Source organism: Hemibagrus wyckioides, linkage group LG17, assembly GCF_019097595.1.
Source record: "Hemibagrus wyckioides isolate EC202008001 linkage group LG17, SWU_Hwy_1.0, whole genome shotgun sequence".
In the NCBI taxonomy this organism is placed as follows: domain Eukaryota; kingdom Metazoa; phylum Chordata; class Actinopteri; order Siluriformes; family Bagridae; genus Hemibagrus; species Hemibagrus wyckioides.
Window position 1 is genome coordinate 18,946,424 of NC_080726.1, and position 24,209 is coordinate 18,970,632.

The 24,209-nt window shown below is 34.6% G+C and overlaps 2 protein-coding genes across 2 annotated transcripts in view; one reads left to right on the forward strand and one right to left on the reverse strand.

Moving 5' to 3' along the window:
* The window catches only part of LOC131368450 (mitogen-activated protein kinase kinase kinase kinase 5-like), a 33,518-nt gene extending 25,841 nt beyond the window's left edge, over positions 1-7,677 (reverse strand). The window contains exon 1 of the mRNA XM_058414596.1: positions 7,349-7,677. Coding sequence (XP_058270579.1) covers positions 7,349-7,456 — 108 coding nt within the window. The 5' untranslated portion in view covers positions 7,457-7,677. The remainder of the gene's footprint in view (positions 1-7,348) is intronic.
* A 12,983-nt stretch (positions 7,678-20,660) lies between these two features.
* On the forward strand, positions 20,661-24,209 carry otx5 (orthodenticle homolog 5). Its single transcript, XM_058414144.1, has 3 exons — positions 20,661-20,757; positions 22,962-23,113; positions 23,574-24,209. The coding sequence occupies exons 1-3, from the start codon at positions 20,661-20,663 to the stop codon at positions 24,207-24,209; spliced, it is 885 nt and encodes a 294-aa protein (XP_058270127.1).

Below are 24,209 nucleotides of genomic sequence, written 5' to 3' on the forward strand. Positions count from 1 at the left end.
GATGTTTTTGTGTTGTTTCCAAAATCACTATTCATTTCCCTTTCCTTATAATTGACTTGGCTAGCTAAAATGGCCATTTATGTAATAATAAGTCTTTTTCTCAGCATATTAACAGTTTTGTCAGTTATTTTTGCTGTCACTGTCACTTTACATTATCCACAAATTAGACTTTCTGGCAATCGACAGACAGCTGAATCATTAGCCTCATTTGTATTAACCACAAGGAACTTTTGGTCAAACATATTGTCTATCAAACATTCAATTCACTTGACTTTAACAACTTGAACAGTGAGTGTCTTTTGTGACATCCTATTAAGCTATGCATCGCCTAGTGAACCGAGGCCTATTTTAGCATTTGCTGTAATTCTAGAGCAGCTTTAAAGTATATGCTCCTGTCATGATATCAGGTCTTTTCTCATTCATTTGAACTGAGACACATATCATGTGTAAAAGCATTAGCTCAGATCAAAAACATCTACAATTTCACTCTTTTGTAACCAACCAAACACAGAACATTCGCCCCCTCGTCCCTACGCAGACCTACAACATCATCTGCTTCCATTTCATTTGGCAGCATGCAAATTCTAACATTTGTAAGGTTAATGATCAAATTAGTTTTTGTCATAAGCTGAACAGTTTCTCATTTTTCTCGGTCTCTCTCTCTGGGGAGGAAAATGTCCCACATCCCCTCATTTGCATTTTGCACACTGTTGTAACACAACAAAGCTCTTAAAGAGGTTGAAAGAAAGAAACGAGACTACAGAAACTCTCATCTGTAATAGGCTCATTGTCTTTCTTTTTTTTTTCTTGAAGGAGATACTAGTCACTCGCTTGTGTTTGATACATCACTGTTGTATCTATACTATCTATACTATAATTCATAACTCTCATGGAATCTCAAAAATAAAGAAAAGCTTATGAATAATATATGAAATAGTTTAAGGGTAGGGTAAGTAAAAGTGACTATTTAGGCTATTTGAGCCAAACAGCTTGGTTAAGAGTAGAAAGTACTCAGTAAAAAAAATATTCACTCTAAAGTATATGCATTTCTCTACTGTTTCATTAGCAAACTAACTACTAAATGCAGCAAGGTTTTTTGGTACAGGATGTAAAAAAAAAAAAAGTTCACAGAATCCCACCTCTAATTATTACTCGTATGCATTATTTTATCTGAAGCAGATTCAAGTTGTGATCTATGACACTTATTCCAAAAATATCCAATATTCCAAACCAAGCATCATTTTCATAATATAAAAACACCATCACAAATATCTCTTGATCTTCAGTTCAATGTGGGCTTGTCCCAACCACATAAATATATAAAAGGTTAAGGCTTCTGGCCCAGACGGCTTCCTTTTTCTCTGCCCTTCTTTTTCTCTGATATTTATCCCTCAGACCTCACCACTTCCTTCTACATTCATCAACACATTCAGCTTAATCATTTCCTTACTGAACTGCTAGTTTCGCTACACATTACATGGAGTGCTAATTATCATCCTCCAGCTAGCACTTTAGCAACGTGGATAATGAGAGAGTTATTTATCAGCAAGGCTAATGAGAGAGTGTCCCACAATTATACGTATTCTCTATACTGATCATTATTTAAGTAAGTAAAAATAGTCAAGCTTGCAGAGTGTGCTGCTTTTCACAGGTTGTTGTGGCGGGAAGAAGAAAGAAAGAAAAAGATCTGAATAAACTGAAAAAGGAAATATCTATTGAGAGAAGAATAAAGGATATACTGGACTTAGGGGAACCTGCTTAACATTGCTGTATTCTCTAATAAATAAAAAATTCACAAGGAAAATACAGTAATGTTTAACCCTACATTTAAAATGGCACCATCACATGGATGTGCCCCAAACTACATACGCTGTTCACAGAAACACTCAAACTGTTCTAGGTCAAATAAAAACCAACACAAATACTCCACATTTGACGCGTCCCAAATCACGTATCCTCTTTGCTATATTGGCCTCATAAATAACATCACAAACGCCTCACTGTCATTGGTACACAGTGTCCCAAACCACATGGATCATTCAATGTATTAGCCACACTATATTTATCCCAAACCACATATTGTGTTTAAAATGTAGGTCACATAAACTCCATAAAGTCATTCTATAGTGTGATGTTTTGCCATAATCTTAAACCCTAACTCTAATCCCTCAGTCTCAGTCATAATACAAATGAAAAAAGGATAAAAGAAATAATCCTGAATTCTAATTTTAACCCTTTACTGTAAGCGTAAACACTGACTAATTATAAAACAGAACTCTAAACATAAATGCTAATTAAATCTCTGCTAATCAAGCTTTATTTACAATCTAACTCTAATCTTAATTCTTAACTCAAATCTAAAAACTTAATTTTAATCTCTGTTCTATTTACTCTACAAGCCACTCGTCACCGCTTAAACACCATCAGCTGTACATCCTGTCTATCATACAGGCCACAAACACACATTATTGCTATTGTATTTCCATGTGCTTACTTTGGAGTGTGTGTGGTGCATTGTGGGATTTTACATTCTCAGGGGAGTGGAATGTACAGCCTACATCTTACTGTGAATAAACAGTGGTTTCTTTTTACCAACATGTTATACACATTGCTATTTATGAAACTGCACCCAACCAACCCACAAGTGATTTAGCAAAAGAGGAACTTGAGGTTCTAACAGTAATCGTTTCGCATTTGCTCTCGCTGCTGTTTTCACGCTTTTTTCTCTCCTTTAAAACCGTTACGAATGACACCGGGTTGCCATGGCAATTAGGCTTCCTACGAATGTGGAAGTGCATGAATCATTTGGGCTTTTGATTTTACGGTTTCTCGGAATTTACTGTTTACCTGCACAGGTGTGCACTGCACACTGATAGTTTCCTGTCACATACACAGACACACATACATGCACACGGAAAGAGAGAGAAAACCCGCAACTCTAAACCACTATTTAACTTCAATTCTAAACTCTAACTCTAAAGCCCTTAAGTTAATCCTAAACTCTAACTCTAATCCCAAACTCTTATCCTAAACTCTAACTACAATCCTAAACTTAATCCCAAGAATTTATCCTAAACTAAATTCAAATCCCAAGATCTAATCCTGAACTGTAACTCTAAGAACTAATCCTAAATTCTAACTCAAATCCCAAGATCTAATCCCAAGAACTAATCCTAAATTCTAACTCAAATCCCAAGATCTAATCCCAAGAACTAATCCTAAACTCTAACTCAAATCCCAAATTATAATCCTAAACTCACATCACATCTAAATCTAATCATAAACTCTTATTCTAATCCTAAAGACTAACTTGATTCTAAAACCTCATTTAAATCTATCATACCTCTATCAACATCTACCTCATCAGCCTACATGCTAAGTTGAACCCCTTGTTCTAACATTTCACTATCATTTTAAATTCCATCTACTATAACTATATAATAAAAAGTCCTAAATTCTTATTTCAACTCTTATTTCAACTCCTTGTTAAAAACACTCAGCCATAATATTAATACTTAACTCTAATGCTAATTCTCTCAGTTTATCTAAATTCTAATCTTAATCCCTCAGTGGAATCCTTAATAAAAAATCTTTAACACTCAAAATATAATAGTGATTAAAAAAAATTGCTAATTCAGATTGTAACAAACACACACACACACACACACACAGGGGCCTCGAGGAGAGAGTCAGAAGGGGCTAAAAAGTACCTTGAGTTCTCTGTTTAGATTTTCCATCCAATGGAATACTGGAGGTTGACTCCCCCCTTTCACTTGTATAATGGAACAGTCCAGCATGTAAGAAAGAGTCACCATACACCACGTGTTTGGAAAAAATATGAATTCATTCGAACAATTTAAAGAAATAATGGGGGTCAAGAAGAAGAAGTGACTAGCTTGCTAGCTCAGAAATTAAACGGAAAAAGCTGATATATATATATATATATATATATATATATATATATATATATATATATATATATATATATACATATATATATATACAGTATGATATAAATGACAGAAAACCTGTATGCATGTGAACATTTTCACAGCATGAACACTGAATGGGTCCAAACAGCAATTTCGGTTAGCATCCAGATAGTTATTTAGCACAAGATCAAAAGATGCAAAAGTAATCACAAGTTGGTTAAGATGCCAAGTAAACGCCATACTCTTGAGCTTTCTGGTGAAAATCAAATTCAGTTTCATTTTATGTATTTATATAAACTCTGCCAAACTCTTGGCTTAGTTAGTTGTGAATCCATGACTAGTAGTCACAACGCACAAATTCGCATTGCTATAAAAGTGGCTTAGTAACAGTTGTAGATGTGTTTTCACACAGATGTACACTGCAATCGGTCTCAGTTATGTCCTGAGGTGAGACTTTACACTGAGGGTTGGAACAGAATAAAAATCACAGTTTATATGAATGTAAGACCTGTTTTTGGATGAGTCCTCAGTTCACAGTAAAAAAAAAAACAGGTCTCAAGGGACTTCTTTTTTCTCACAAAAAGAGCAGAAAAACGAACCCACTAACACACTGACATTTGTGCTGTTCTATAAAAAAAATAATCAACACTAGGTTGGTGTGATGCAGCTTGACGTGAAGCGAAGTTACTGTTACCGATTATTTGTCAGCACATCTTTTAGCGTTTCATTCCTCTTACACCACAGCAGCTTGCCACCAGTTACATTGTTTTAATACATCATGCTTTTTAATCTATTTATCATTACGTTTATTGTTGCAGAGCATGAATATCTCCAAAGTTACTTCTTGTTATTAGTTGTTACAGTTTTTTTTACGATATACATACACTGTTCCGTCACCAGCCTCTGACCTAATTTGACTTATTTAAGACCTATTTAGAACAACTCTGTGTGTGTGTGTATGTGTGTGTGAGAGAGAGAGAGAGAGAGAGAGAGAGAAAGAGAGCACAATAAAGCGATGAGGCATGGTTTAACAATGCACAGAACATCAACTGAAACTGAACTTTTTTTTTTACATTCTTAGTAGGGGGAAGAAAGGGAAAGAGGAAGTGGGAGAAGAAAGAGCAGACACAAAGGTTCTGGAGAATGAGATTCCAAACATTTGGGGGAAATAGCACTGAAACCTCTACACCTCACTGGTTAGGTTGTAGGCAACACCAGAAGTTCAGCATCGGTGGCCCTGAAAGTCCGAACAATGGGTGTTGAACAATGACTAATAAATGACATATTAAAGCACGGTTTCTTAAAGGCATGTTCATGTAAATGGGTTTTTGCACGAACGTTAAAGTAAGGATTTGGTGGAATAAAAGTAAAGATCTGAGCTATTGACCTCTGAGCTAAAACCTGTTTCAAGATTAGTCTCATTGGACTCACCTGTCAATCAGAAAAACTAAATTGATGCAGCGACTGTTATAGGAAAATTATCAACACCAGCATGATGTGATGAGGATCAAGTGTGATGAAGCATAGTTACTAGTAACGAGCTGGGGATTAGTAGCTGATTAATAAACAAAAGAGCGATTAAAGAGAAGTTTATGGCTATGAAACAACAATACCAACAAATGAGTAATATTTACAGTTTACAAATTCACACAAGCTCAACTTGGAGACAGTGCAGCCAGAAAGTCCTTTTACTCCGAAAACACTCACTTACATCTTTTACACCAACAATGGTCTGAGGTCAAGCCAACTTACCGCATTCATCAACAACAGCATGTCCTGACATTTTTTTATCCTTCTTCTACTGCAGCAATTTATCAACAATTACAACGGTTTCATTTATTCAACTATGACACGTCGTACTTTTTATCCATTTTTAGTTACATTTAACAGTTAAACGTAGTTAAATCCTTACATTAAAAGTATGCCATTCACGCACCTTTTTTTCTCTCTCTCTTAAACTGATCGTAACAGAACTCAGCGGGTCACATTACTCCTCTGTCCTTACTCACTGACGGATACAAAACCCTGGCACTGGAGACTCCTTCCTCAAATGTTAAAGACAGGTTGCATTACAGAAAGCTTCACCATATCAGTGATTTTTTTTTTAACTTTGTAAAATCTGTTTGTTATTAGACTTTTCGATTGTCACCGATCCACTCCCTGTGAATGAGCTGTTGCTATGGAGACGATAAAAAAAAAACAAGCGCATTAAGATAAACCTGTGACTTGACTACTGGTTGCAGTAGCACCGTGTTATATAGCAAGGTAAGAAGTAGAAGGTCATGCAGTAATATAAAGGGTCTATAGCTTTTTGTTATGCATGATGATAGAATTTGAATCAAAATGGAACAAATTAATGGTCTAGTTCATTTGAAATGACCACACAGATCTATAAACACACAGAGCCTTGCTATGACGGATCCATTCATTTCCTGCTTTCTTTCATGTCTAGCTACCAAGGTCACTGATACACAAATGTGCAACAAAACACAAATTTTTTTTTACAAAATAATGTTCTATAGCCTTCTTCTATCCTTCTCACATTTGACCTCTGACTTAATGTGCATTAAACAAAATCCAAACTCGCTCCTACACTCAAAGTGCACTATTCTTCCTTTCAGTCACAAATTCCTCCTTAAGAGCCTCTGCTTCAACATGTTAGCATGCTGTGTGATATCATTTATTCATGATTTTATTTCCTTTCTCTGTCTTTCAGTCCAATTTATATATATATATGTTTATATATATATATATATATATATATATATATATATATATATATATATATATATATATATACATATATATATATATATATTGGACTGAAAGACAGAGAAAGGAAATAAAATCATGAATAAATGATATCACTTTTTTTTTTCTTTTTTTTTCTTTTCTTTTTTTATATACACCTGAAAATGCCTTTGGAGTTTGACCCTTCAAGCACATCCGTTCTATATTGGGTTAAAATAAAACATTTGAACATTTCTTTCTAGTCTTCTGCTCTTCCTTCCTTCCTTTCTTTCTTTCTTTCTTTCTTTCTTTCTTTCTTTCTTTCTTTCTTTCTTTCTTTCTTTCTATCTCACTTGCTGAAATTCTTTGCTGTGTATCTGATCAAAAATAAATATGAGGGAAGATGCGGCCTACAGGTTATAAAAACAGGAAGTATGCCTTTCTTTCTATCTTTCTTTTTCTCTTTTTTTCTTTCTTTCTTTCTTTGTCACCTTAGGTTTTTTTTTATTATTAATTATTAGTGCTCAGTTTTTTTTCCTGTTGACTCTGAAGGTTACGAACAGTAAACATTTCTTTTGCCCAATTTTGTAACTATACAACACTTCTCTCTGTTTCCCTATTTCTCGCTCTCTGTCTATATTTCTGTATCTTTCGTTCTCTGTCCATCTATTTCCATGACCTCTGACCTTGTACACTTCTCCGTACGTCCCTCCTCCGACCCGCAGCAGCATCTCGAAGTCATCCTGTGGGTTTTTGGTGGAGATGTCCAGCGCTGCTCGGTGCTGAGGGTCCATTATCACTCCAACAAACACGCACGCATTGGACACACACTCATCTGCATGAGTCTCTGTGTGTGTGTGTGTGTGTGTGTGTTTGTATGTGTATGTGTGTGTGTGTGTGAGAGAGAGAGAGAGTGAGAGAGAGAGAGAGATGTTCTCTTCTTCTTTAGAGCAGCAGATCCACTTAGTTGCTCTCGCATAAAAAAATGAAAAATGAGCTGTGTGCTTTCTTCCTCCTCACTGGAACCTCCCTCTGCCACACACACACACACACACTTATCCCCCCCTTCTATGTGGTTCATTTAAATCAAGTTTGGTTTTATTTCCTGTTTGGCATGCACATGTGTGTGTGTGTGTGTGTGTGTGTGTGTGTATCTCTGTGTGTGCGTGTGTGTTTGTGTCAGCTAATGTGTAAGTGTGAGTGTTTCAGCCTTTGTTAACGGTTTGAGGCAGACATAGTTGGCCATGTGTACGTGTGTGCGTGCGTGTGTGTGTGTGTGCACTTTGCAAAGCTGCACTGCTAAATTTTGGGTTTCCTGTAGTGCAGCGAAGTGAAACAAAAAAAAAACTCCATCTGATCTCACTTTTACCCCCCCCCTCTCTCTCACACACAACACACACACACCCACACCCACACACACTACTGTCCATTCAACTGTGCTCTAGTGGACAGTAGTCGTACATGTTATTTCATAGACAGATAAAGATTAATTATAGTTTAAAGAAAAATGTGAACTGAAATTAAACAAGTTAACAAATTTATGGAACAGACTTTTTTCTCAATTTTTTATTAATTCATTGAATTTATATAGGGTATTTTAGAAAATAGAAAACCTGTGTATTCTTAATTCAGGCTCACCTGATGGACTAAAATTGTTGCCTGCATTACAATCAAGTAAAAATTCTGAATGGTTTTAACTCTTTTACCCCACCTGTTGGTCTATAGTGGGTATCATCAGTGTTTGGTTATTTTTTAAAAATTCATATATTTAAAAAAAAATAAAAGATTACATATTTATTTACTTATTAATGAAATAAATAAAAAAGCAAATGTGGATGTGTTTTTCCAAATAAATGGGCTTTTTTACCCTTTTATTTCCTAAGCTTTGCGAAAAGAGCGCTGTTGAGAAGTATTTATTTTATTATTTAATTCTATGTTAAAGGATACAATCTAATTATTCCTCAGATAAAGCATCAAACTGTAAAATGCTTCAGAATAGTTCGACATACAGTACAACACCGTGATGAGCCGAGTGTTAATGTATTGGTGAGTCAGGACAACCGATAGGGGGCAGTAGTGCACCGTGTTGATTTTCTATTAATCCAGCTGTTTAACAGCAAAAGTGTTGAGTCTTATTAATAAAATATACGCATTAACATCAAGCTAATAGAAGCGATACACAGTCAAATAAAACACACATAGAATCTACAATAAACAAATAAATTGGGGGGGATTAATGCACAAGAGTAAAAGTCTAATATAAAATGTTTCTTAAAAGAATTGTAAACTTTATTGCATCATTTAACGCTACAAAATCTTTTTAGATTCAGATCCGTATGCATGCAGCTACTTAACTATACACTAAATATACTGTATATGACAGGCCCATAGCTATAGATTAATATTTACTGATTTTTAACATTTCTTTAGTGGATATAAAACAATGTTTATGTAAAATCTCATTTATTTTGTTATTTGGAACAAATATTATTACATGTTTTCACACAAGAATTTCCATCCTAATATGAGAACTACATAATAAAAAATACAAAGAAAACAGATTAATGTTTGTTACATTATGACAAACATGAATGAAGTTGAAATCACTGTCCCAGTTATTTGGCATTGTAGGAAATCCTTTCCTCAAATAAAATTCAAAAATATTATATATTAAATATAAAATATTTTATATATAAAATTTAGATGTTTAGAAATCAGTTTAATAATTTTAGATTTGGCTTATTGCTCTTATAATAGGAAATACTATAAACATTATATTAGGTATTTTCACTTGCAAAGATGTTATTTCTCATTAAATTGCATCATGCGTACAAAACACAAAGTATCAGCGAGGTCAAGTGCAATTATGTGTCTAATGCTACACACACACACATACACAGAGTCTGAAGGTCAAATGTAAATCCTGTTGCAGCTTTGGTGATCTGATCTGTAACAACAATAAAAAGAAAAACAACATTTACATTTCTTCATCATTTCATTCATTATTATATAATTTTATTTATAGAAATCCTGAAATTCTAGATTCTAATCCTTTATATTTTAACTGACAACAGACATCTAATAGTTTTCATAGGCAAAATAACATTACAAAATATAAGCAAAATTATAGTAGATGCCTCCCTAAAAGTTTGTTTGTTTGTTTGTGAAAATTATCAAGGGAAAATTACAACAGTGAAACTTTATTATTTTCTAAAGAATAACTTCACTATAAAGGGAAGAGAACTCCATAATAATAATAATAATAATAATAATAATAATAATAATAATAATAATAAAGACTATTTCCTTATATGGGCATTAATTCCTGTTCTTGTTATCCTGGTGCTTGTTGTCATGGTAACTGATTACTTAAACCTATTCAGTTCAGAGTTCACTCTCTTAAATGAGTCCAACTGAAGGGCAAGTGTTAGACTTTATGAATAAAAAAATTCTGCTGGTTAAAGATGAAATTATAGAATTAAAAGAATTAAATCAGACCTAGACTGTGTCTTTTTGTTTCAGCCAGTTTCTAAAAATATTGATTTTATACACCTAATAATTATCATTACCACATTCATGTTTAATGTTAGATATAAAGATAATGTATCTGATGTCAGTAATGATGTCACTGTTTGAACTATTGGTTGTTGCTATGGCAGCAAAGATATGAGAAAACTTAGGAATAAACTCTTTTGTGTGTGAGTGTGTGTGTGTGTGTGCGTGTGTGTGTGTGTGTTTGTCGCATGCAATGTTTAAGCAATGTAATCATTCATATTATAAATTTCTAAATACTTTGGACTGTGTGTGTGTGTGTGTGTGTGTGTGTGTGTGTGGCTGTACCATTGCTGACACACTGTTGCTTGATAAAACCAGATTAGTGTGTCTAAAACAGGCTGGAGAAATCTGCCACCCAGCTCCTAATACACAGCCCTCTGTCAATCTTAATAACACACACACACACACATAATCCCCTGTGCCATGATCGCACATGCACACAATGCATCAGATGCACACACATATAGCACTTCACACACACATACACACACACACACACACCACATCCATCACTTCATGTTTACAAACAATTCTGACACCCAAATGTACATCTTTTTCAATGAAATGGCTAAAAAGGCTAAAAAAATTTAGTAAACAAGGTAACATTTAAAAGAATTAGCATTAGAGTAAACAAGCTAATATTTAACTGACTAGCATAAGAGTTAACAAGCTATAATCTATAATGGTGTATAGATTAAATGTTAGCGTGTTAACCTGTTTGCTGTAATGCTAGTTTAAATGTTGGGCTGGTTTATTATAATGCTAGTTTAAACATAATTTTATGCTAGTATGATTATTGAGCTGTGTGTGTGTGTGTGTGTGTGTGTGTAATGAATTGAACTAAAAGAAAATGTGTGTGTTTTTTTCATAGCACATGATGCCTGTGCAGTGTGTGTGTGTGTGTGTGTGTGTGTGTGTGTGTGTGTAACAGAGCTCCATTGTATGGTTGGGTAAGAGCTTGTTCACCAGTGTGTGCTAATTAGACACATTCCACAAGATTACACCGCCAATTATGCTTCAGAGGACCATTGTGTGTGTGTGTGTGTGTGAGTGGGGGGGGCAAGAGTGCAATCAAGTTCAATACCTATACCTATACCTATAATACCTATAATGGTATTTAGTTAAAATGTTAGCTAGTTTACTACAAAAGCTAAAGGTTAAGTGCTAACCTGTTGAACTGCTCAGGAGTTAGGTCTAACAAGTTTTTTAACATTAGCATTTATTTTCTTTAACCTCATGGTAGAGGTGTCCATCTCCAGTTTGTTCCTAAATTTATGAGACACGGATGATCTGAAACCTGCTCATCAGCTTCTCAACTTCTCATCAATCAAGCTGAAATATTCATTTAGTATACGATCTAAACGTTTTAAATCATAAATAAACAGTGACAGATGTCTCTTCCAATCAGCGTTAAGAATTCCATTCAAAACCATTTCAACCTTTCCCATTTTTATCTGAACTGTCGTGGTGCTTTCAGATTTGTTATTTTGGTTTGGGATTTATTATTTTGTTTTCACATTTCGTATTTAATTTTTGGATTTATTATTTTGTTTTCAGGTTTATTAATTTGTTTTTGGATTTATTATTTTGTTTTCAGATTTATTAATTTGTTTTTGGATTTTTTATTTAATTTTTTTATTTCTTATTTTGTTTTCAGATTTGTTATTTAATTTTTGGAATTATTATTTTGTTTTCAGATTTATTAATTCATTTTTTAAATTATTATTTTGTTTTCAGATGTATTCATTCATTTTTGGATTTATTATTTTGTTTTCAGATTTGTTATTTAATTTTTGGAATTATTATTTTGTTTTCAGATTTATTAATTCATTTTTTAAATTATTATTTTGTTTTCAGATGTATTCATTCATTTTTGGATTTATTATTTTGTTTTCAGATTTGTTATTTTGCTTTTGGATTTTTTATTTTGCTTTCTGATCTGTTGTTTTGTTTTTGGATTTGTTATTTATGTACTGAAGATTGCTTTCCACATTTCACCATCTCTACCACAAAATGCAATGCTCTTAATGTTATTTCTGAGGCATCTATTGGCCTGGCATGCTCATTAGGGTTTGGGGTAAAGTGGGGGTAAATATACTGGGCAATCATATTTATATAAGGGCATAAAGAGACCCTTTCTTTTTTATTCTTTTTTTTTATAAAATATGTGTTAGAACTATAAATATGTTTATTTTTAGGTTTTTAGCATTTGCATATACAGTATAGACACAGACTACAACTTTAACTGCTGTTTTTATTACTGAAATAAATAAAACACCAAAAAAACAACAATTATTATTATTATTATTATTATTATTATTATTATTATTATTATTATTATAGCATTGTACAATATATAATGCATTTATTTGCTAATGACAATGGTGTTAAAGTATTATTTTGTATTATCTGTGTTACTACATTTAGCCAAACATTATTGTGCTTTTTTTGGTGGGGGGGGCACGTGGCTAAGTGCAGAGGAGGATTATTCAGCTAAGGCTTCTGTACCACTTCCCTCATTACTGTGCCCTCTCTTTGCTTGATGCCATATGGACACACACACACACACACGCACGCAAACACACGCATTCAAGCACGTGCCACGATCTAGACCCCGACCCCCCATATGAACTCACGACCCCCTAGCCAGCACTCCACCAAGCATTCACCCTCCACACACATCCACCACACACAGACACAGACCTATACAGCCAAGCACAAAACAAAGCTGATATGTGTAATGAGGCATGCAGTCATTTTGTGCTACATTATTGAACACATGGCATTCAAGCGTGTGTGTGTGTGTGTGTGTGTGTGTGTGTGTGTGTGTGGATAAGAACAAGTTTGGGGAGCGCTGGTTACGGGGGTCATGAAATCGGGGTCTAGCTTGTGACATGCTTAAAAGTGTGTGTGTGTGTGTGAGGGATTAACAACCTTACTATCTAGCTGAAACCTAAATTATTTATAGTTAGAAAACTCTATCTATCTATCTATCTATCTATCTATCTATCTATCTATCTATCTATCTATCTATCTATCTATTTACCTACCTGTCTGTCTGTCTGTCTATCTATCTATCTATCTATCTATCTATCTATCTATCTATCTATCTATCTATCTATCTATCTATCTATCTATCTATCTATCTATCTATCTATCTATCTATCTATCTATCTATCTATCTATCTATCTATCTATCTATCTATCTATCTATCTATCTATCTATCTATTTACCTACCTGTCTGTCTGTCTATCTATCTATCTATCTATCTATCTATCTATCTATCTATCTATCTATCTATCTATCTATCTATCTATCTATCTATCTATCTATTTACCTACCTGTCTGTCTGTCTATCTATCTATCTATCTATCTATCTATCTATCTATCTATCTATCTATCTATCTATCTATCTATCTATCTATTTACCTACCTGTCTGTCTGTCTGTCTATCTATCTATCTATCTATCTATCTATCTATCTATCTATCTATCTATCTATCTATCTATCTATCTATCTATTTACCTACCTGTCTGTCTGTCTATCTATCTATCTATCTATCTATCGATCTATCTATCTTTAGCATTGTTCATTCTCTCAAACATTTGATTCTGAATTCTGGATTCTGATTGGTCAGAAGGTGTTTATGTTCTATTACAGCAGCTCTGACAGTAGTGCAGGTTTATACGAATATGCTTATCCTTATACCTTATCGTTTCTATAGTAACAGGGACATGTACTTTTTGTTTTATATTATCTTCAAGAGAATAAAAAAGAGAAAGGTTGGTGAGGGAATAACTGTTTATAGCTGATTTAATGTAAGTGAGAACAGGATCTGCAGGTGCTACAAGTCATTAAATGTAAAAATTAATGGATAAAAAATTTACATTATTGTTTTTTTAAAAAAAATCAATTGTTTGTAAACTGTGGTGGTTTTAAAAGAAATAAAACCATAATGGAGAGCACAGGCGCATATATGGGAGAAAGAGAGGGGACAGGTCTGGACACAACAGGTGTTAACCTTCTTAATCTACACACACACACACACGCGCACAGAGTTGATGCTGATATGCTGACCCACTCAGACATCCACCTGCTGTCGTCTGCCAGGGATTATCAATCTGTCTGCTTCAATCCATCAGGGATGGGCTGTGTGTGTGTGTGTGTGTGTTGAAACTGATCTTTATACAAAATAGATTTTCAAATAGAAAAACAAAAACATTTTTAATTAAAATTAAATAAATAACAATAGAGAAAGAAATGATTGCTAAAAAAATCCAAAAGTGCAGCACAATCGATTCTTTTCTTTTTGATAAACATTCGTCTTAAAATGTTACAGATATGGAATTTGACATTTTTTATAATACATTAGTATGAAAAAACACAGTATAAGATTAACAACAGTACTGAATTCTATGCAAATTCTATAATGAGTGGGAGTGAATTTTAACGCTTTATATAGATTTATTTTCTGTGAGGAAAAATTCTAATCAGTCAATTTCTCTTTGTCTGAGACTTAACATTCTATTTTCAACTTTAAGCTGAAAATTTAAGCTGAAAATTTTACAACTCTTGAGTCAGACCTAAAATTTTTGATGACTGCAAATTTGAAAAAAAAAAATTTGAAAAACTGAATCATCCATTTTCTATACCCGCTTTATTCCTAATTAGGGTCACGGGGATCTGCTGGAGCCTATCCCAGAACACATTGGGTGAAAGGCAGGGGGAACACCCTGGAAAGGTCACCAGTCCATCACAGGGCCCAGAAAAGAAAGGCCCCTGCCTGTTCAAACCCAGGATTCAAACCCAAGACCTTCTTGCTGTGAGGCAACATTGCGAACCACTAAGCCACCATGCTGCCCTTTAAGCATGTTTAAGTTTGTTTTAGTTTTTTTCAAAAATCTGTTTTAGAATTATCTCTAGAAAGCACACAATTTTATAAACAGCTAAAGGTTCAGAAAATGTGTTTGATCATTGTTCTAGAATATTCACCCTCATCAGCCAGTTTCTAAAGAACAGCAATCACAAACTTTAGAATAATGACAGCTACTTGTTCTGCTGCCTGAGATTCAAATGTTTACTATGTTTACTTTACTACTTTTACACTTATAGCATGTGCAAAGAGTGTATTTCATCACATCAACTCTTCTTATTACTCTTCTTAAGTGGAAAAATTAAATCAAAAATAGAAAATACATTGATAGTCAGTAAAGGTTGCTTTTTAAATACTGAATTACTGAATAGATTTGGGGGCAGCATGGTGGCTTAGGGCTGTTACCTCACAGCAAGACAGGTACTGGGTTTGAATCCCAGGTTCGAACTTTCTGTGTAGAGTTTGCATGTTCTCCCCTTGCCTGCATGGATACTCCGGTTTCCTCTCACAGTCCAAAAACATGTACATTAGGTTGATTGGTAATTCTAAACTGCTCATAGGAGTCTATATGTTTGGCCCTGTGATGGTCTGGTGACCTGTCCAGGGTGTACAGATCCCCGTGACCATAATTAGGAATAAAGCGGGTATAGAAAATGGATGGATGGATAAATTTGGGTTACTGTACTCTATTTAGTGAGAAGAAATTGTGCATGACAAACTAAATGCATCGTCACAATGGTAATATTCATCACTTATTAGTGAAAGTGGAGCTCTACAGAAGCACACACACAATAATGTATCGCAGTAAGCCCAACCCCTTCAAATGACCCTCTTCCTTCTCTGATTTGTTCACTTCCTCACACAGATTCTTCCTAGGTTCTCCACATACCTGTTTATGCATTTCTGTCCTCCTCCAGACACTTCCTTTTACTTCTGTTTCTTTCCACTCCATCCATCTGTCAATGATCTGTCCATATTCCAGATATATATAATCTGAAAGTGTAAGTCATTCCACACTGCTCCGCTTACAGGCCCTTATATGAAACAGTTTATCTGTGTCTCAAATCTTACACTCCTCTCTTTTCCCCCATCTCTCTCTTCCTACCATTCCCTCTCTCTATCTAACAACTTGTTTTGTGTCCATCCTGTTCTCCACTGTCAATCTGAGTCCAAACTGCCGTTTCCTCTCTTTATCCCATGTTAAGATACTTACTTTTCAGATAAAGCACATTATGATAAATCGGCTGAACTCTGTGTGTGTGTGTGTGTGTTTGTGTGACTTGTGAGCATCTAACAAATGCCATAGGTCTATTCATGTATGTATGTATCTATCTATCTATCTATCTATCTATCTATCTATCTATCTATCTATCTATCTATCTATCTATCTAGCTAGCTAGCTATCTGTCTGTCTGTCTGTCTGTCTGTCTGTCTGTCTGTCTGTCTATCTATCTGGCCACATGAATAGGAATACATATTCAGTGCATAACATCATGAAGATATAGGTCTAGAGCTTCATTTTATATTCACATCAGACATCAGATGGGAAAAACAGTGTGATCACAGAGGCCATGGCATGGTTGTCAACACCTCAAGGTTTGACGTGCATTCTGAGATGCTTTTCTGCTCACCCCATCTGTAAAGAGTGATTATTTTAGTTACCAAAGCCTTCCAGCCAACTCAAACAGGTCTGAACTCTGATCGCTCTCATCAACAAGGCATTTTTACTCACCGATCTGACACTCATTGTAGGGTTTTTCGATTTTGGGCCAAATTTCTGTGTAAATTTGAGAGACAGTTGTGTGTGAAAATCACAGTTTTTTTTTTCTGACATACTCAAAGAAGCTTATTTGCAAAAAACAAAAAAAAACACAACTTGTTATGATTAAAGTCACTGGGATCACATTTTCCCCCATTCTGTTGTTTGAAGTGGTCAGTAACTGAAGCTTTTCTCCTGTATTTGTTTGAGTCTAGGAGGAACGTTGTTTCATTTCACTGTGTACTGCAACAGCTATATATGGTTAAAGTGACAGTAAAGCTTCTTTGACTTTGACTTTTGACTTTTTTGAGTTTATGTATTATTTGCTCAAAAAACTTGAATGTACACAGGTGTTAGATAGATAGATAGATAGATAGATAGATAGATAGATAGATAGATAGATAGATAGATTCTGCTATTATGGATGCAAATGTGGCAGGATTGTGTGTGTATGTGTGTGCGTGTGTGTACAGATTAGATACAGTAAGCCTCTTATGAGGTGGCCGTGTCCTTAATTTCAATTTCTGCTGGGTCCTAATGCTCTCCAGTTCAAAGACTAAAGGACATTTTGAGTGCAAAAACAAAAGCTGTTTGTGTTTCCATCGATCAAGCAGACAAAGCAGTGTGTTTTAAACATTTCCTTTAAAGCAAACTCTAGATTTTAGTAAATTGTGAAGAATATGCCCTTCAATAGGCTCTCAGGATATTTGGCGAACGAAATAGCAAAGATCACGTGATTGAAGAAACAAAACGAAAAAAAAATGACCGGAAGCAAAGAAATTTCTCTTTTTGTGAGTTAATGGCCCGGTGTGATATTTCAGTTATACCATGTCAGCTGTTATTTCAAATGTTCTTTTTAATAAAAAAATGTTTATTCCAAGTAGAAGCAAGTGTAATTTTTTACATGTAGGGATTTTATTTAATACTTGACATTTCTGTGTCACTTTTTTTCAGCACAATCTTTTCCACATGAAACAGCATTTGGATGGATTCATCCTACATTACCAATATATACATATTATTTGGGGTATTTGCTCAACATATAATTTAATTTTTTTATTTTTAATTTATTGTTTGTCGATTGATTCATATTTTTTATTACAAATCATATTGTATATTCTTAATTTTATTTTTTTTAAAGGCAGCATTTGGATACGTCCAGTGAGGAGATGAAAGCTCAGCTTACCTGTGTGAACTCCACCAGGTGGGTCAGGATAAATTCCTCAGGTTAAAAAATAAAACCCTCGCACCTGTGCACGCGAACAGATGCTGCAGATGTTTAGAAAAGACCTTACTCTCAGTTTTAAATGTGAAAATTTACCGTGAACGAGGCTGTGTCAGAGAGCTGTGTGTGTGTGTGTGTGTGTGTTTAGATGTCCACAGTGGCTTTGTAGATTCAGATAAACCCCTTATTGCAGTTTGGATTTTAAACTTCTAATAAATCCGATTCAGTTAACAAAGCGCAGAGAATCGGCTTTGCACGCGCTTCAGTTCGCAGAGCTCCGGGACACAACTCCACTTTACTGCACAAGTTTCTCCTTTTGGGAAGATTCACTGCTAGTACTACTACTACTATTACTACTAAGGAAAAGAAGAAGAAGAAGAAGAAGAAGAAGAAGAAGAAGAAGAAGAAGAAAAGGCTTGCTAAATCAAAGAATTCTTTAAAAAAAAGTGTTATCGGTCGTTATGAACCCCTTTTTCAGTTTATTGCTTATTATTATAATACTAAAAATACAAACGAACACTCAAATACTTTTTACAAATAATTTTAGTGATTTAAAGTGTTTTATTTGTAAATGTGTATGTGGGTGTGCGTGTTTGCGTGTACAAAAACCCAACACTGCCTTATTCCTTTAATAACGATTATAATAATTATTATTATTGTTGTTGTTGTTGTTGTTGTTTATTATTATTATTATTATTATTATTATTATTATTATTATTATTATTATTATTATTTGTGTGTGTGTGTGTGTGTGTGTGTGTGTGTCCTAATCCTCCCCCCTCTGCTGCCTCGCGCGACTCCGAAATTCCAATTATTTCTGCATTTTGCAATACATAAATATTAGTAGATAGATAGATAGATAGATAGATAGATAGATAGATAGATAGATAGATAGATAGATAGATAGATAGATAGATAGACATGCATATGTAGTTGTTGCACTGACACGCAATTATAACAACAATTATAACATGATGTAACATTTTTTACGTTATTTAACGTTGTAATAATTGTTAAAAAACATAATTGTAGCATGTGATTTGTTTTTCTTTTCTCTATAATTGAGTTTTAGTTTTTTTTCTGCGGGTTGAACACAATGCACTGATTTTCCTTTTTCTATTTTGTTGTGTTCTTTGTTCTTGAATTTGACTAAATATTTTGTGCTGTTTGTTACTAAGAAGCCCCCCCCCAATTTACATGATTGTTACTTTAACATTATTCACTGTTTAAATACATTAATAAATCAGTCTTGATTTGAATACAAGTATTTATTGTGCACATTTTAACATTAAGCTATTCATCTGGCTGACCAAAGCGAGTTAGAACTGAGCAGTTGCGGGTTAAAGATGTTGCTCAGCGATACAACAGGGGCACTTTAATGATGCTGGGATTTAAACTCACATGCAACCTTCTGCTCAGTACAAAGCCTCAACATTTAACATGAAGATTAGATGAAGTGTTTTAATGTCGTTTTGCACAAATTTATTCGTATGAATTTTAACATGGCTCAGGTCGGAATAACTGAAAAAATGTACTTCTCCTTCTACTTCTTCTTTAACCCCATGTGCTCATAATTTTTCAACATTAAATTTGCGTATTTGACTTATTTTCTCTGTTTTCCATTTAAAAGGACAAAGCTTTAGTTTTGCTGTAGCGGCCATTTCGACTGGAGTATTAAAATTAAATAATATTAGACACTGTTTTTAACAAAATACCAAGTACACACATGGTGTATCCACAAAAAACAGATATATATTCGGTGTCGGCCATTTTAAACATAGCCTATATGTACGGTTTAAAATATTATTATTATTATTATTATTAATAATAATAATAATAATAATAATAATAGTAAATTGAAATCATGGGTGAGTTCTATAAAATAATTAACCTGTATATATTCCTCTGTGTTTTGTAAAAGTGTCTGTAATCAAGGCTGTAAAGATTATATATCAGGCCGATACAATATCACATAATTTAATTATTAATAATAAAATAATTCATGGTAAACACATCGATTCTGATTATTATTCCTATTAACACAAGTGACCTAATCATGTCTCTGTTGAAGTGAATAGTGAATTTCCGTTTTGTTTTGTTTTTTTGTTGGTTTTTTTTAATACAATTTGCATTACTAGGATTGAGGAGGAAGGAGAAAAACCAGGAAGGTCGAGAGAGAGAGAGAGAGAGAGAGAGCTTGAGGAGGGAGGGGTTTTCTCCACCTTGTCTTCTAATTAGCCCTCCTCTTTCTTGGTACTCTCAGTCCTCGGCTGTGTCCCAAACGTTACACACGCCTCAGTCACTGACAGAGAGAGAGAGAGATACACGCACACGAGAGCGAGACAGACGGAGAGAAAGAGAGACAAGACGAACACTCAGAAAGAGAGTGAGCGAGAGAGAGACAGAAAGAGCTCGTGCGTTTTTGTGAGATAGTATAGAATTGGTTTTACTTAGAGGACTGAAACTGTTTTTCCCTTTAAAAAGGCGAACAGCAGAGCTAACGAGGGGGAGAGAGAGAGAGAGAGAGAGAGAGAGAAAGAGAGAGAGAGAGAGAGAGAGAGAGAGAGATTAAAGGCAGTGCAGGCATGATGTCCTACATTAAGCAGCCTCATTACGCAGTGAACGGGTTAACGCTGTCCGGCCCGGGCATGGACCTCCTCCACAGCGCCGTCGGCTACCAGAGTGAGTGATTTTTAACTTAATTCACCAAAATGCACTGATTTATTGTTTTTATTGTTATTATAATCCAATATTTCCAAAGTTTGACCTTCAACATTAAGATCTTCACAAATTTTCACGAGTCAATGTTATGTCAAATATTATTATTATTATTATTATTATTATTATTATTATTATTATTATTATTATGGAATTTAGGCCTACTTAAAGCAGTTGGCCAGGAGTACGTTGTTACTTTTGCAAATACAAGTTTAATGTACTCTAATGATTCCCTAATGTATGTCACAGAAGAAGAAGAGGTTTTCATTTGTTTCATATCTCTTAAAAAGAAAAGCTTTTTTTACAGAGGTGCCATAATTTGTTGTTCTTAAAGACGCGGTTCATAAAGTGGTGTCCAGGGACCATCGAAATATAAAACACTTGAAAGTTCTAGTTATTACAGCTTCATACCTAGAAATAGTGCACACAGTCTAGTACCCCTGTTTACTCACAGTGTGGTTCTTTTTTTATATTATTTTATTTCTGAGTAATGATTTCCAAGCACAAAATCTTATTTTGATCTTAGTGGCATCAAAAAAAGAACCTGTCACAAAAAAACCTGATGCACACATGAACACATTTATTGTGGAAAAAAATTATTATGGAAATTACAAAACAGTAAGTCAATCAATCAGTCAATTAATTAATTAATTAATTAATCAATCAATCAATCAACCAATCAATCAATTAATAATAATAATAATAATACAAAGTATTTAGCTGAAAAAAGTATGCAAAATACAGAAGTGTCTTTTACAGTACTTAGTTTTTTATTTGTTGCCTTGTGAAGTTTCAGAAAGGTGATTCTTCATCTTCTTCATTATATTCTTATTCTTATTTATTTTATTTTTTAAAGCATCTGATGAAAACAAAATTTAGTTTTCAAGATGAACAATAAGAGGATTTTTGGCATCTGAACGTAGCACGTGTTTATACTTGTTTGGGAGACAGGATTGGAATTGGACTTCATACATTCTAGCAGATTCTAGAATTAGCTTAAATCGATTTACTTCACTAGAGCAGCGTAAATGTGTTGAAAAATTACATTATGTACAATTAATCTAGTTTACAAACATTTACTTCAGTATTCCATTTGTATAAGGAAAAGGCAGGTATTTATGTCTATTGTATTCGGTAAGAAACGTAACTCTTCATCTTCATCATCAAGAACGACAACAACAATAGCACTTCTTGAAAAAAAAGCAGGAAAAGAAAGACAATATAAAAACAATGTATTATTAATAATTTGAAATGACTTTAAAAGATTTGCTGTAAGAATGAAAAAATTTACTCTTACATTTACGTTTTTTTAATTGTTTCCCTTCCATGTGGAAAATCCATACAGATCTGCTGTTACTTTTGATAACATATTTCCGCGTTTTTGTTTGCTTATTTTGATTGATTTAACAAACATATAACACACAACTCGCAGTTTGTGTCCATACACTCAAGATATGAGGTTAAATGGGTGTTTTAATGCCATTTTAATCACACTACTACTAATACTGCTGATGCAATTACTAATACATATAATCAGTACTTAATAAAGCTAGCATAACAATAACACAGTGTTAATTCATTCGTTGTCGTGTATAGGTTTGCAGACGGCACACGTATTCAAATATTCTGTTTATCTATATAAAAGTAATGAACAATTCATCAATTCTCTAAAATAGGACCTTTAACAAACCCTTAGATAAGCTCTAAAGCTTGTTGGTTGTTTATGTGTAGCCTATAATAAGGGCCCAAGTCATGGCAGATCTACTGTCTTTGTGTCCACATTATAAATCACTGACTTTATAAAGCAGTTATAATGTTTATTCCACTTACAAATTACTAGCAGGTGGAAAGTATATAATAATAAAATACGCAAAAAAGCCTTTTGCATGATATCAGCGTGAAATAATCAGAGATTAACCACAGACATTTGCACCACAGACATTGTATATTAGAACGGAAAATGCTAATGTTATTATTAATTATTGATTATTGTATCAGCGTAGATGTTTTATCTTGTAACTTTGAAGTTTTGCACAAGTTTGTACAAATGATTTTTAAGAAATATAAAGCATTTTATTAATGGTTATCAGTGGTTATGAAAGCCGAACTGAAATAAATATTTATTTTCTTTGTTTGTTTGTTTATTTGTTTACTTATTTACTTTGCAGACACACCCCGGAAGCAGCGGCGTGAGAGGACCACGTTCACGCGCGCGCAGCTCGACGTGCTCGAGGCGCTGTTCGCTAAAACGCGCTATCCCGACATCTTCATGCGCGAGGAGGTGGCGCTAAAAATCAACCTGCCCGAGTCCAGAGTTCAGGTGAGAGTTCAGGTTAAGGAGCAAAATTTAATTTTCTGGATTGTGATTAGTCCAGAGGTGTAGATTAATTAATTAATTAATGAATTTAAAGAACACCAACTCTGACAGTAGTGTAGCTGCAATTCACAGGTTTCTATTCATTTGCTGTTCTATAGCAACAGTTCATTCACAGTACGTACCTAATCTATGTCTGATAATAAACAGTTTAAAAAGGTTTTATGGAAGGAGTCTCCAGTATCAGAGCTTTCAGTCAGCGGTAAATCTATAGCTTTAAGATTTCCTAATAAAGTATAATGTGTCATTTTTCAAAAGTAAAAAATTCTGATATCAGGTATGTGGTGTGGGGTTACTGGAAAAGTTTTTGGTGATAAAATAATTAAAACATTGGTGGTGTTAATTGTATGTTGTATGTTAATTTAAAAATACAAAATTGTATGTAATTTTTTTTTTTAATTTACAGGTTTGGTTCAAAAACCGCCGTGCTAAGTGTCGGCAGCAGCAGCAACAGAGCAGCGGACAGCCGAAACCTCGGCCTCCGAAAAAGAAAACATCCCCTGCCCGAGAGACGACCTCTGACCCTGCTAATACTAACGCTACTGCTAATGCATCCTACAGTCCAGTGGCTCCGCCCCCTCCAGCCCCACCTACAGCCATCACTCCGAGTTCAACCTGCACAAACGCTAACGCGAGTGTCTCTATCTGGAGCCCAGCGTCCGTCTCGCCATTGGCTGATCCACTCTGCGTGTCGAGTAAAACGGCATATGCAATGACATACGCTCAGACTCCAGCCTATGCTCCGGCCTACGCAACCTCCTCGTCCTATTTCAGCGGCCTAGATTGCAGCTCGTACCTCTCCCCAATGCACGCACCACTCTCAGCCACTGGGAGTGGCCCCCTTAGCCCTATAGGCTCGTCCTCTTCCATGGCTCTGGGTCAGTCACAGGTCTCACAAGGTTATGGCCCTGCTTCCCTCGGTTTTAGCACCATAGATTGTCTGGACTACAATAAAGACCAAACAGCTTGGAAGCTCAACTTTGGTGCAGCTGATTGCCTGGACTACAAGGACCAGAATTCCTGGAAGTTCCAGGTGTTATAG

Excerpts from the sequence above, each read along its gene's own strand:
- otx5 (XM_058414144.1), top strand. The coding sequence starts at position 20,661 with ATGATGTCCTACATTAAGCAGCCTCATTACGCAGTGAACGGGTTAACG. Across the intron at positions 20,758-22,961 it reads CAGCGCCGTCGGCTACCAGA|ACACACCCCGGAAGCAGCGG; the intron begins GTGAGTGATTTT and ends TTTACTTTGCAG. Across the intron at positions 23,114-23,573 it reads TGCCCGAGTCCAGAGTTCAG|GTTTGGTTCAAAAACCGCCG; the intron begins GTGAGAGTTCAG and ends TTTAATTTACAG.